The sequence below is a fragment of the Heloderma suspectum genome, chromosome 5 (assembly GCF_057233095.1).
Source record: "Heloderma suspectum isolate Gila_16-S chromosome 5, 16-S_ref, whole genome shotgun sequence".
Lineage (NCBI taxonomy): Eukaryota > Metazoa > Chordata > Lepidosauria > Squamata > Helodermatidae > Heloderma > Heloderma suspectum.
The window spans coordinates 217,685,185-217,699,245 of NC_139462.1; the positions used below are offsets into that span (position 1 = coordinate 217,685,185).

The 14,061-nt window shown below is 46.3% G+C and overlaps 1 protein-coding gene across 10 annotated transcripts in view; it reads left to right on the plus strand.

Annotated features, from left to right (window-relative positions):
* Window positions 1-6,751: 6,751 nt before the first annotated feature.
* The window catches only part of LMBR1 (limb development membrane protein 1), a 104,123-nt gene continuing 96,813 nt past the window's right edge, over window positions 6,752-14,061 (plus strand). For 9 of the 10 annotated variants that reach the window (XM_084859301.1, XM_084859303.1, XM_084859304.1 and 6 more), the window contains exon 1: window positions 6,752-7,097. In XM_084859301.1, the coding sequence (XP_084715427.1) occupies window positions 7,035-7,097 (63 nt within the window). In that variant the 5' untranslated portion in view covers window positions 6,752-7,034. The remainder of the gene's footprint in view (window positions 7,098-14,061) is intronic. The other variant, XM_084859311.1, reaches the window with a different exon arrangement.

Genomic DNA, 14,061 nt, shown 5'->3' on the forward strand with positions numbered 1-14,061 from the left:
GGGTAACAGGGAATCAGGGTTTGATTTGGGAGGAAGCATGTGAAACACCTACTGCATCCAAGGGAGACAGCAAGTGCATAGATTTCCCATTATTCACCTATAGAGGGAGGGATGAAAACAAGACAGATCTCTTTCAAGCCCCTGAAATTAGAATGAATACACTATAAATATCAACACAATTTTAAATTCATAAAGCACACTCTCATAAATTGCATTTAAGGAGAGCAAACTGAATCGATCTGAGAGGTGACATGGAAGCGTTTTTTTTTTTTTAAAGGTTGTCACTGGAGTCTGATAAGCTCATTTCATTTTTCACAGCAAAGTTTAAAATATATAATATAAATGTTTCACTCCTCTTTCCCCAAACAGTAGAAAGTTCAGGGCAGAATTTGCCTGGGCTGTGTTTCCATTACAATGGAAGGAGAAGCTAATGGAGGAGTACTGGATTTTTTTTAAAAGGAATCGGCTTTGCTGTGAGCAGGGTTCCACGAGCAGATTCTCCGCAGCAGTAAAAATCCCTTCACAGAATATACTTCCTGGTGGAGGTGGGGGTTGGAGTGAACATCATCTGACTGGCAGGGGCTGCTCAACCAATAAGAGGGCTTCCCCACTCTCCTCCCCCCTTTCTCCTTTCCCCTGAAAGTCCAGATGCACCTGCATTTCAGGAGCAAGCCTTATTGAGCACAATGGGAGTTACTTCTGAGTAGACACACATATGCTGGGAAAGGGGGGGGAGAACACAAAGGCGGAAACCAGCCCTCATTTTAACCCACAGGACCTCATTGACCACAATAGGAGTTATTTCTGAGGAAACAGTCATGGGTTTGTTGTGGGAAAGAGGGCAGTAAACACAAAGACAGAAACCAGCCCTCATTGTAACCTGCAGGATATCTATAATGAAGCTGTGACATAGTTACTTCCTAAGGCAATTAATCAGAGCCTCGGGATCGCGCTTGATTGCTTAATCACACTTAAGGAACTGGGCTTTAAAGTGTGCCATTTCAATTGAGGGGGAATCTCCGTAAGTTCTGATGTGGACATTCAAAGGCAAGCCTCATCGACCACAAAGGGAGTAACTTCTGAGGAGACACTAATGGGTTTGTTGTGGGAAAGAGACCGAAACCAGCCCCCATTTTAATGGATCTCTATAAGGAAGCTGTGAAGGAGTTATGTCCTCATTTAAGGAATTGGGCCTTGATACGTACCGTGTCAATTGAGGGGCTTCTCTGTTATTTCTGTGGTCATTGAGAGAGCAAGCCTCATTCAGCACAGGGGGAGGAAACACCCCCTGACTGGGGTCGTGGTGAAAGGCTCACCCCTCCGCAGGGCTAGCATACCCGAGCTAAATGCAGGGGTGGGTGGGGGCATATGACAACTATACCGGGGAGAACCTGACTTAAGGAAAAGACTTTAAGCACTCCCAGGAAATCTGGTTTTTCCCTGATAAGCTCTGGGGTGGCTGCTGGATGGCCATGACATCATGTATCCCCAATGACCTCAACACACAGCTGGCTCAGAGTGAATCACATGTGGAAACGCTCCCCTGGCTAGAATTTGCCTTCTTTTTAAAACCAAACCTCACACTATGCCTTTAACACAGGGGTGGGCAACTTGTAGCCCTCCAGATGTTCTGGCCTATAACTCCTACCATCTGTCACCATTGGCTATGCTGGCTAGGACTGATGGGATCTATAGGCCAAAACATCTGGAGGGCCACAAGTTGCCCACTCCTGCTTCAGCAGTGGGTTAATCTACACCAATGAACAGGTAATAATGTTTATCTCCACACTGTAAAAACTCCTCCTGCTGTTGCTGCCATTAAGTTGCAGTTAAGGGAATAATGCAGGATCTGGCAATGAAAAAAGTGGCAGTCCAAGGTCAGTTTATTCAGGAGGTGAGAATACTGGACATTGCATACTGAGAAGGAACGAGAGGGAGGGATTTTGAAGCTGGGAGGGGCCATAGCTCAGTGGTAGAGCAGCACATACTTTGCATTCAGATGTTCCCAGTTGAATTCCCCGCATCTCCAGATAGCACTAGGAAAGAATCCTGCCTGAAACGCTGGAGAGATGCTGCCTGTTGACAGTACTGGGTAGATGGACCAATGGTCTGAATTCAGTATGAGGCAGCTTCCTATGTTCCCATGGGGTTTGTGTCTCCTTCCTCCTCAGCTTCTCCACTCCCACAGTGGCTTTTCCTGCTCTAAAAGGGCCATACTGTGATCGTTACATGCGTCCTGCATGTGCTGTAGTATTTGTAGGGGTGTCAGAGAATTTCTCGCCGAAACTTTGGGGGGCCGAGTGCCAACGTATTCGGCCCCCCGAAGTAGTTTCGAAGAGAAATCCCCCCCCCCCGGGATGGGACTTACCTTTCCCGAATGTTGCTCCCAGTGGTGGGTCGCAGCGGCGGTTCGGCAGGGCTTCAACAGGGGCGGCAGCCGGTCTTTTGACCGGCTGCCGCCGCCGCCGCCATTCCAATAAATGTAAAAAAAAAAACGCCCTCGTGATAGGCTACGTGACGATTAACGTAGCCTATCACGGCTAGATTTGCAAAGTCAGCCGTGATAGGCTACATTAATCGTCACGTAGCCTATCACGGGTGACTTTAAAAAAAAAAGCACGTACGGCTAATGGCGGCCCCCATAGGGAGCCGCCATTCGCGTTCCCTATTTGGTCGCTGTAGTCTACGTAAAGATTACGTAGACTACGGCGAAAATAAGGGCAACGCTATTTGCGTTGCCCTTATTTTCGCCGTAGTCTACGTAAATCTTTACGTAGACTACAGCGACCAAATAAGGAACGCGAATGGCGGCTCCCTATGGGGGCCGCCATTTGCGTACGCACTTTTTTTTTTTAAAGTCACCCGTGATAGGCTACGTGACGATTAACGTAGCCTATCACGGCTGACTTGGCAGATCTAGCCGTGATAGGCTACGTAAATCGTCACGTAGCCTATCACGGGGCGTTTTTTTTTTTTTACTTTTCTGTTGAAGTTCGCGGCCGGGGAGACGGGGCGCTTCTCCCCGGCCTGAATTTTGGCCGGGCGAGGCGGGAAGCCTCCCCCGCCCCGGCCTGAACTTCGGGGGGAGAAGCGAAGCGCCTCCCCCCCACCGCGAAGCAAGCTGTGAGACCAGGTAAGTGACTTTCGTACATCCCTAAGTATTTGTGCCTGAGTGCACAAGGCTTCTTTCTCAAGCCTTTTCCCAGCACCCCCTGCTTCCAGAAACAAACTCACCTTTCCAGCCCCTGGATCCATGTGACTTCCAGGAAAATCTGATCATGTTTCATCTCACCAAATAGTCAAATAGGTTGGGACGTTCGTTGCTTGCCAAGAACTGCCTCTTTGATCAGCCTGAATGACAGTCATTAACCAGGGAATGCCACCTGGCTCTGCAAAATTGCAGTTCCCCAATGTGGTGCATTACATCCATGGTCATATTTGTAGTATCAGGGGACTACCTCAAATGCTATTTTCAGTTGAACTTCTAGCTTGGCTGGTGTGAGTCTCCCTGCACTAGCTCTGCATGGAGATGTGAATGTGTGTATGTATAGGGAGAGGGGCGGAGAAGATAGTACCACATAAGATCTTCCAGTAAGATCAGTCCAAAATGGGGGTGGGGCTCCAGCTTTTTGCGGGCAACTGGGTAAATGGCACTCAGCAGTACCCACATCTGTACCTCTCCAACTGCCTGACCCTAGCCTACCGGGCAGTGGGCACCTCTAGGCTGAGAAGTGCATGCCAAGGACAAAAAGGGAGAAAGAGGTTGTGGCTATCTCCAGAGTTAAAACAATCATTTTCCTGCTATTTTGAGTGGTCCCCTCCTGCGCCAATGGGCTATTCTTTCTTGCTGGCCATGGTTCGCAGAGCTCCTGTGGTATAGAAAGCCCCTGCCTCCCTCAAAGCCCCTTAACTGACCTTACAACTCCGAATGGCTGGAATTCTTCACTCATGTAAACATGTACATTTGCAGAGGGGATGGATCTCAAATCTGCATATATGTTTTTGTACAATGTCTATGCAGACTGGTAGATAACAGGGGCTGTGCTGTGGGAACACAATGAATTGTACACAAAATCAGGCTGTTCTGAGTAAAAATATGCATCTTTTCTCAATTTGTTTCAGTTCTGGTTTGATCCCTGGCATCTCCAGGTAGGGTTGGGAAAGGCTATCAGTCAGTGTCAACAATACTGGGCTAGATGGACCAGCGGTCTGAGTCAGTATAAGGCAGCTTCCTAAGGGCACAATCCTATGCATGTTTAGCCAGAAAAAGGTGCTATAGTTCCCAGCATTCCCCAGCCAGCCATGCTGTAGGAGTTTTTCTCTGGCCAAACATGCTGTAGGATTGTGCCTTACGTTCCTGTTCTAGCCATTACTGCATCAAATACCAAGTTTTAAGAGTTTTACCATGAAGTTTCATTAACACTCGCATGGCAGCTGAAGTGTTGTAACAAATATGAGTTAAATGAACTGTTTCAGTTAATACGTTAAACAGCCCTCAGCAATGACTATCAAATCTATCAAAATACTGGTGATGTGTAATGGAAGTGATGTCAGTACTTACAGTCTCTTTAAGTAAGTAATGTTACAAATGTACAGCTAAATAGGAATCAGCATCGTCCATCTGCTAAATGTAAAAATGATCACAGACCAATTGTGGGATCCATAATTAATAATTCTTGCTGGATTGTTATCTAGTACTTGAAAATGAAAGCCAAATCAAATAGGAACACTTTGGGCAAGTGGAAAGTGGATGCAGCTTTATTTATCGCATCAGCCTCACTTTCCTACGGTAACCAGGACTCTTCCTTCGTAACCTCCGTGGTCAAGCCAGCTATCAAGTCATTGGACTGGGAGCTGGGAGATCCGGGTTCTAGTCCCCACTCAGCCATGGAAGCTCACTGGGTGACTTTGGGCCAGTCACAGACTCTCAGCCCAACCTACCTCACAGGATTGTTGTCGTGAGGATAAAAGGGAGAGGAGGAGGATCATGTAAGCCGCCTTGGGTTCCTTGCAAGAGGAAAAAAGGCAGGATATAAATGCAATAAATAAATAAATAAATAAATAAAATAAATTTGATTGTTATTATGTTGCACAAAACACAGCTGTTTAACCTCACGATTGCCTTCAAATTACGAGAATAAAAATAAGGCATTAAACAGTTTCTTTGGCTGTTTTCCTCACTATGGACTACCTACTTAGTCATAAGGATGCAGATGACATTCTGGTTCCTTAGAAGAGGACCAGCTTTCTGAGTATTGGTTCAGTGGCTGGCCCAAAAGAGAAGCCCCATTTGCTGGACCGTACAATTTTAGTTTGCATGATGAGGGGTGGAACATTTGAGAGCTTTCATATAAATTAGCCCCTCAACATACAAAACTCGATCATTGGGGAGAAGTCTAACTTAGAACTTTCTCATCATGCCATTTTTTCATGTGGAATGGGCTTTTTGTTTAAATGTGGAGCAATATGCAAATGCAGTATGAAATGATACAGGACAGCAGCAGATAAACCACATGAGGCTTTTGGTTGTGCCTGTGCTTGTTTTTTTTTTTTTTTTACAAAGCAGAAAGCTCCTGGCAGAACAATTGATAGGGGCTGATGGATTACAGCCACATCTACTTAAAAACCAGACCCATCTACCAACCAAAACAGTTAGTTACTAATGAAATGTTCTCAGGGGAAATGTATAAATGTGTGAAATCAAGGCATCTCTTTCTTGAAGCCATAAGCCATCATCACTAAAAATTCCCATACGTAAAAGTCAGTCTGTCCCAGGAAGCTCTCAGATCAGCATTCCCCAACATGGTGCCCTCCAGATGTGTTGGACTATAACTCCCAGTATCCCTTAGTCAGCATGGCACTTGTAGTCCAATACATCTGGAGGGCACCTGGTTGGGGAAGGCTGTCTCTGACCATCAGTCCATATAGCTCAGTGAATTACACCATATTACACTGAATGGCAGCAGTTTTCCAAGCAAGAGCCTTTCTCAGCCCTACCAGGAGAAACCAGGGACTGAATTTTTGTGCGTGCAAAGAAGGTCCTCAACCACTGAGGTACAGCTTTTCCCTTAGCAGGCAGATTTTCCACACGTCCTAATTTAAGGAGACAGAGAACTGTCTTTTATCAGATCAGGTTGCAGTTCAAAAGGCTGCTCCTTATAGACAAAACACACTTATTGGCTTACAATAGTGGCCATAACAACAAATGCATGAAGAGGTTATTTTAAAAAAGTTAAAAAGATAGTACCCTACTGTTACTTTTGGGGTTTTTTTTCCGTAAAAGACCATTAGGGGCTCCCCGCAATTTTGCCTTCGTACAAGCGTGTATTTCTTGGACTGGAAACCGACGTGCAAACGTTGCACTCGCGGCGGAGTTTCCTTCCCACTCCCACAGAACGGTCGCTCGCTCTCGGGCGCAAGATTGCAGGCGCGCGCTTTTTCGAGCCCCGCCCCTCGCCCCTCCTCCATTTCCATCCAAGGCCCGCCCCAGCACGCCTACTTTGCATCCTTAGCCCCACCTTTTCCCGAGAGGCCACCCCATCTAGATTCAGCCGCGCCCCCTTCCCTCAAGCCGCGCGGCCTCCACAGCTTTCTGAGGGAGGCAGCAGCCACCCCGCAAATAATTGGTCGAGCCTCCTCGAGCTCGGTGGGGACGGAGGCCTGCCCCGCCCCTTGTTCGCGCTTGCGCAAACGCGATGCCTCCCTGACGGGGGCCGCTCGGAAAGGCAGGGCCTGGCGGGTCCGCCCCCTCAGGCGCAGGGCGGCGTGACAGACCCGCGGCGAGGGAGGCGAAGAGGCGGCGTCAGCAGGAGCAGCAGCGGCAGCTGTTGTTATTGTCCTCCGCCTCGTCCGTGGCGCGTTCCGTTGGCGCCTCTTTCCCCGCCCCCTCTCCCGTGTGAGGAGGGGTCGGGAGCGTCAGGCGCTGCCGCCCCCGGCCATGGTCCCCCGCCCGTCGCCTTGGAAGCAGGAGGAATTGGGGCGGCCGCCATTGCCGGAGGAGGAGGAGGGGACTGCGGGGCGGCGGCTATGAGAGGATGGACGCCGACGAGGTGACCATCCGTGAGCAGAACTTCCACAGCCAAGTGCGGGAGTACACGGTGCGTAGCCGCCTAGAACTGCGGGCCCCTCCGTGGCTGGCGCCGCCTCCTCTCCCGGCCTGCCTCCTCTCCCGCACCCCACCCCCGCGTGTGGCGTGTTGACTAAATTCGCCCCCCATGCCCGCCCCCGGCGTCCTCAGGTGCAGGCAGGGCAGACGGCTCCGCGCTCGCTTATAGCGCCTGTGCGGGCAGCGGCGGAGTGTGAGTGTGTGCTTGTTTTTGCACCTGCAGTTTCCACCAACAACCTAAAAAAAAAATAAAAAAAAAATCCCCTGTGGTAAATTCTACCTTTTGGATAGAAAGGATCAGAACCCTCTTCGGGAAGCCGCGCTTCGCCTCAGTTCTCTCATCTAAGAAAACTGGTGCGCGGTTGTTTTTTTTGCACCCTTGCCCTCGCAGCCGCTACTTAGTGCGGGTCTTTTAAGAACTGTGTACTGGTGTGAGGGCAAACATGCAACACAGCCGTGAACCACGTTGTGCTTTTATTATTATTTTTGTCCAAAGTGCCAGCTGTTGTAGGTGTGTGGTCTGGGTGGCCATCTCTGATGGACATCTCAACATGGCTCTGTTGGCTCAAGATGTTTCTGCATCTCAGGCAGGGAAGACATATAAACAACAAGTTATCATCCTTTAATATCTCTAATGGTCAGACCATGTTATCTGGAGAGTGGGAGATCTGGGTTCTGCTTTGTGTTTCTGACTATACAGAGTTTAGGCAATATAGACCAAATGTATTCCATGGAACACTTTTGCAATAACCTTTAGTTACAGGAAATAAAGTATTGAGTGGCTGACATTTGGCTCATTTAGAGTGCAATCCTATGCATGTTTAGACAGGAAAAAGTCCTACAGCTCCCAGTATTCCTCAGCCAGCATAGTTGGCTGGGGTATGCTGGGAGCTATAGGACTTCTTTCTGCCTAAACATGCATGGGATTGTACCTTTAAGATTATTTTGCTTGGGAAATCTTACCCTCGCTCCCTATATGACTGCTTATAAGGTGCCTGTGTAGGTGCATGAAAAGTCTTGGCAGGCCAGCTATGGCCTATAGATTCCTGGGTTTGTACTACCTTCACTGAACTATGCCAGCTTTCTCAGCCATAGCCAGCTTATAGATTTGTAAAGCCCTCTGATGACCTCAGTGACGGGGCAGGTTGGTAAGGGGGAAGACGTTCGCTCAGGTATCCTGGTCCCAAGTTGTTTCGGGCTTTGTACACTAGTACAAACAACTAGTTTGAGGGACAAACAACCCAGAGTTTTAACCCAACAACAAACCATGGGTGATTGTTGGGTTAAACTCTGGGTTGTTTAACCCTAAACAACCCAGAGTTCTGGGTTCAAATGTCACATCAAACAGCCCAAGAACAGGGTGTTCCTTGGTTGTTAAATATAGTAGGGATAGGGCTGATTCAAAACAGAAGTGATGACCACTCAGGAGTCAGTATGCTCATTCACTTGCTTGTGGCCCTGACAACCCATAGTTTAAACAACCCATGTGCTGTCATTACGTGCGACCTGGGCAAGTATCTGGTGCAAAACCACCCAGTAATCTTCATGGCTGAGTGAGGGATTTGAATGTCAGTCTCGGCAGCCCTAGTCCAGCATTTTAACTACTGCACCACACTGGCTTTCTTCTGAGGGTGTGCCAAGTGCAAAAGTATATAATTTGGCCAACCCCTCCCCCCATTTTGTGATATCTTGCATTCCAGATCAACCAATCCTCTAAAATCAAAAATGGCATCTGCACATCTTCCCAATGGACAGATGTGTATTATCTGTATACATTTGGAGCCCATGATCTCCTCATGAGGTGATTTGCTAATTCAGCCCTGAAACATGGAAGTGTGAGTGAATTGGAGTTCTGCTTTTTAATTTCTCTAATGTTTGAAGCCACCCTGAATTCATGTGCAGTAATGCATGCTTCCCTTATTTATTCAGTACCCCTCAATGTAATCCTATACTTTGTGTCTTCTTGGGGCAAAGGGTATTAATGATATATACACCACTTTGTAAATCCCAGAAGTCAGGTATGGGACAGCTAATTGCATTCTTTCTTTCCTTACACTGGGTTGGATCCAGATTTAGTCATATTTAGAACGGACCCATTGAAATCAGTGTGAAATATGTTAGCCATGACTTAAGTCATTGATTTCAGTGGGTCTGCTCTAAGCATGACTAAATTTGGATCTAACCCATTATTTGATGTCTTTCACACTTTCTCCAAACTAAGTATGGTGTGTGTCAGAATGAGGGGAGTATATAATTACAACCTCTTTTTCACAGGAGTACATAATCTCTACTGTACCACAATTTGGAAAATGGATTTTAAAGCTGCTCTGTCTGGTTTAAATGTTCTTTTAACCAGAAATAGAATAGATATCTCTCTTACAATGTTATGGGTTTTTTTAAATCCGAAACAGTGTTCTCAGGTTTGGTCCTAGTTTTTTTTTTACTGAAAAAACTCTTTTGACAGGTTAGATAAGATTAGTGTTCTTGGAAGCTTTTCGTAACTTGGCATACTTTCTTGATTGCTTTGTTACACTATTCCCAGAATCAGGCTGGTTCCTGTGGCCTGGGACACTTAGTTCATTAATGCATGGAGAATCCTGACCTTCAGAATAGACCAGATGATATTTTTAGGTCTGTCGTTTTAGGTCTTTGACATTTTGTTTTTCAAGTTTTTTTTACATCATGGTGTGAACAACAACTGAGGGTCTGTTCATTCTTATTTCTGAGGGTCTGTTAATTATTAGCTTTCATAGAATAGTAGGGTTGGAAGGGGTCTACAAGGCCATCGAGTCCAACCCCCTGCTCAATGCAGGAATCCAAGTCAGAGCATCTCTGACAGATGGCTGTCCAGCCTCATCTTGAATGCCTCCAGTGTGGGAGAGCCCACTACTTCCCTAGGTAATTGGTTCCATTGTCGTATTGCTCTAACAGTCAGGAAGTTTTTCCTGATGTTCAGCCGGAATCTGGCTTCCTGTAACTTGAGCCCGTTATTCCGTGTCCTGCACTCTGGGAGGATCGAGAAGAGATCCTGGCCTTCCTCTCTGTGACAACCTTTCAAGTTCTTGAAGAGCTCTATCATAGCTGTTCTCTTCTCAAGGCTACACATGCCCCGTTCTTTCAGTCTCTCCTCAGAGGGCTTTGTTTCCAGTCCCCTGATCATCTTGGTTGCCCTCCTCTGAACCCTCTCCAGTTTGTGTGCATCCTTCTTAAAGTGTGGTGCCCAGAACTGGACACAGTACTCCAGAGGAGGCCTAACCAGTGCTGAGTCGAGGGGAACTAGTACTTCCCGGGATTTGGAAGCTATACTTCTATTAATGCAGCCCAAAATAGCATTTGCCTTTTTTGCAGCCACCTCACATTGTTGGCTCATCTTCAGCTTGTGATCTACGACAATTCCAAGATCCTTCTCACTTGTAGTGTTGTTGTGCCACATATCCCCTGTCTAGTAACTGTGCATTAGATTTCTTTTTCCTAGGTGCAGAATTTGGCATTTATCCCTATTCAGTGTCATTCTGTTGTTTTCTGCCCAGCGCTCCAGTCTATCAAGATCACTTTGAATTTTGTTTCTGTCTTCCAAAGTATTAGCTATCCCGCCCAATTTTGTGTCATCTGCAGATTGGATCAGCATTCCTTCCACCTCCTCCTCCAAGTCATTAATAAAAATGTTGAAGAGCACTGGGCCCAGGACTGAGCCCTGCGGTACCCTGCTTGTTACCTCTCCCCAGTTGGAGAAGATCCCATTGATAAGCACTCGTTGAGTCCGATTCTGTAGCCAACTGTGGATCCACCTCATCGTGGTTTCTTCTAGCCCACTTTGAGCTAGCTTGCTCATCAGGAGATCATGGGGCACTTTGTCGCAAGCTTGGCTGAAGTCGAGGTATATTATGTCCACAGCATTCCCACAGTCCACAAGGGAGGTTACCTGATCAAGAAATGAGATCAGAGTCTATCATCTGCTGCAGAATTTTCCCAGCGATTGATGTCAGACTGACTGGTCTGTAGTTCCCAGGTTCCCCCTTTTTTTACCCTTTTTGAAGATAGGGACCACATTAGCCCTCCTCCAGTCATCTGGCACTTCACCCGTCGTCCATGATTTCTCAAAGAGAATAGACAGCGGTTCTGAGAGTTCTTCTGCCAGTTCCTTTATTACTCTAGGATGCAGTTCATCTGGCCTTGGAGATTTGAACTCATTCAAAGTAATTAGTTATTCCTTGACCATATGCCTATCAATCTCAAGCAGCAATCCTGCCCCTTCAGCCTGTCCTTCGCCTTTGCCAGGGGGCTCATAGACTCTCTTTTGGGAGAAGACTGAGCCAAAGTAGGAATTGAGCACCTCTGCCTTTTCTTTGTCATCTGTTATCATTTTGCCATGCTTATTTAATAGCTGAACCACCATTTCTTTCCTCTGTCTTTTAATATGCACGTAGCTGAAGAAAGCCTTTTTGTTGCTTTCAGCATCCCTCGCTAACCTCAGCTCGTTCTCAGCTTTAGCCTTCCTGACACCATCCCTGCAATTCTGTGCTACCTGCCTGTACTCTTCCTTTGTTGCTTGGCCTTCTCTCCACTGCCTATATGTGTCCTTTTTTGTTTTCAGGTCATCTCTAAGCTTTTTGTGAAGGCACATTGGCTTCTTCTGTTGTCTTCCACCTTTTCTTCTTGTTGGAATTGTTTGTAATTGTGCCTTGAGAATTTCCTTTTTTAAAAGCTCCCACCCATCTTGGACTCCTTTTCTCGTTAGAGTTGCTTACCGTCAGACCTTACTGATTATTGTTCTGAGTTTATTAAAATCAGCTTTCCTAAAATCCAGGGTACGCGTTTGGCTACACTCGGCTTTTGCTTCCTTTAGAAACAAGAACTCAAGTATAAAATGGTCGCTTTCCCCCAGAGTTCCTTTAACTGCTACTTTATCCTCTAAGTCATCTCTGTTGGTTAGGATCAAGTCAAGGATAGCCGATCCTCTAGTTCCTTCCTCTACTTTCTGTAGGAGGAAGTTATCTGCCACACAAGTCAGGAATTTCCTGGAGGGGCCATGTTTTGCAGAATTTGTGTCCCAACAAATATCGGGGAAATGGAAGTCCTCCATTACTACTACATCATGCTTCCTTGAAACATTGGCTATTTGCTTTTCAAAAGTTTCACCCTCGTTGTCTTCTTGATTGGGTGGCCGGTAGTAGACTCCAACCACCAGGTTCCTTTTATTCTTTGCTCCATTTATTTTGATCCAGACGCTCTCGATGGGGCTGCCATGCTCATCCTCCTGTATTTCTCTGCAGAGATATGTATTTTTCACATATAGTGCAACCCTACCTCCCTTTCTGTTCCTCCTGTTTTTGAACAAGTTATAACCTTCAATTGCTGTATTCCAGTCATGAGAGTCATCCCACCGAGTTTCAGTTACACCTATCAAGTCATAACTTGCATTAAGAGTTCAAGTTCGTTCTTTTTGTTTCCCATACTCTGGGCATTAGTATATAGATATCAAAGATGATGTGCTTCATAGTCTGGCTTTCTTCCTACATGTTTGTGAAGTCTATTATTGGGTGCTATTAGAGCTGTTCTCTCCGTTGCGGTGCATGAGCCTTCATCCATTGTTACCCCCAACTTTACATCTCCCTTTGTTCTTTTCTAAAACCTATTTCCTACAAATGAAAGCTGAGCTTCTTAGCTCACTGATTCCTGAGCCCTTTGATGAAATTGCAGCATTACACATAGGATATGCACTTCCAGGCTGTATAAAACTTGAGGGGGTTTCGCCACCTTGAGACATTTTACCCCTAAAGGCTACTGAAAAATAATTTTAAATAAATTTAAATAATAACATAAAATAATAGCCAGTGCTTTGAGTCTGCTATTTTCTGCTCTCCCCCCTCATTCTCTACAGTATTGTCTTACTGTCAGTTTCACTGTCTTAGAGTGAAATGTGAACCTAGTTAGTGCTTTGACTAACTCTGACTTCTGTTTGTGAGAGAGGACATAGTGATCACACTAATATTTTGCTCTTCAGACAGCATACAAGTACATGATATGTGCTAAAGCATAACATTCAATTTGTTTTGCATGATCAAAATAACCCATGGGCTGTTGTAGAGTTATTGGAGGGTTGTTTTGCCTCTCCAACAAGTCATGCTGCCTGGGTTTGAATGACAAGACAAGCTACACCCAGGCAGTGATTATGGAAATCATGCCCAGCACGTGCTGTGATTTAAATAAGCCACAGTAGCTTAATTTGATCATGTGAACCAGGTCATAGAGTCGATGCTTAGGAACCTTGATTTATTTGCCAACATTCTGCAAGTTGGAAGGCCAAATCCTGGAAATAGATCATGGGGAGAATAGGTTATGCTAGCTATATAAGTAATTGTTGTTCAGTCGTTAAGTCCGACCCTTCGTGACACCATGGACCATAGCATGCCAGGCCTTCCTGTCCTCCGCTCTCTCCCGGAGTGTGCTCAAGTTCATATTCATTGCATCAGTGATGCTGTCTAGCCATCTCATCCTCTGCCATCCCCTTCTCCTTTTGCCTTCAGTCTTTCCCAGCATCAGGGTCTTTTCTAGGGAGTTTTCTCTTCGCATTAGGTGGCCAAAATATTGGAGCTTCAGCTTCAGTATCTGTCCTTCCAATGAGCACTCAGGGTTGATTTCCCTTAGGATGGACTGATTTGACCTCCTTGCAGTCCAGGGGACTCGTAAGAGTCTTCTCCAGCACCACAGTTCGAAAGCATCAATTCTTCGGCGCTCAGCCTTCCTTATAGTCCAGCTCTCACAGCCATACGTTGCTACTGGGAAAACCATAGCTTTGATTAGACGGACCTTTGTCGGCAAGGTGATGTCTCTGCTTCTTACTATGCTGTCTAGGTTTGCCATAGCTTTCCTCCCAAGGAGCAAGTGTCTTTTAATTTCATGGCTACAGTCTGCGGTGATCTGGAAGCCCAAGAAAATAAAATCTGTCACTGCTT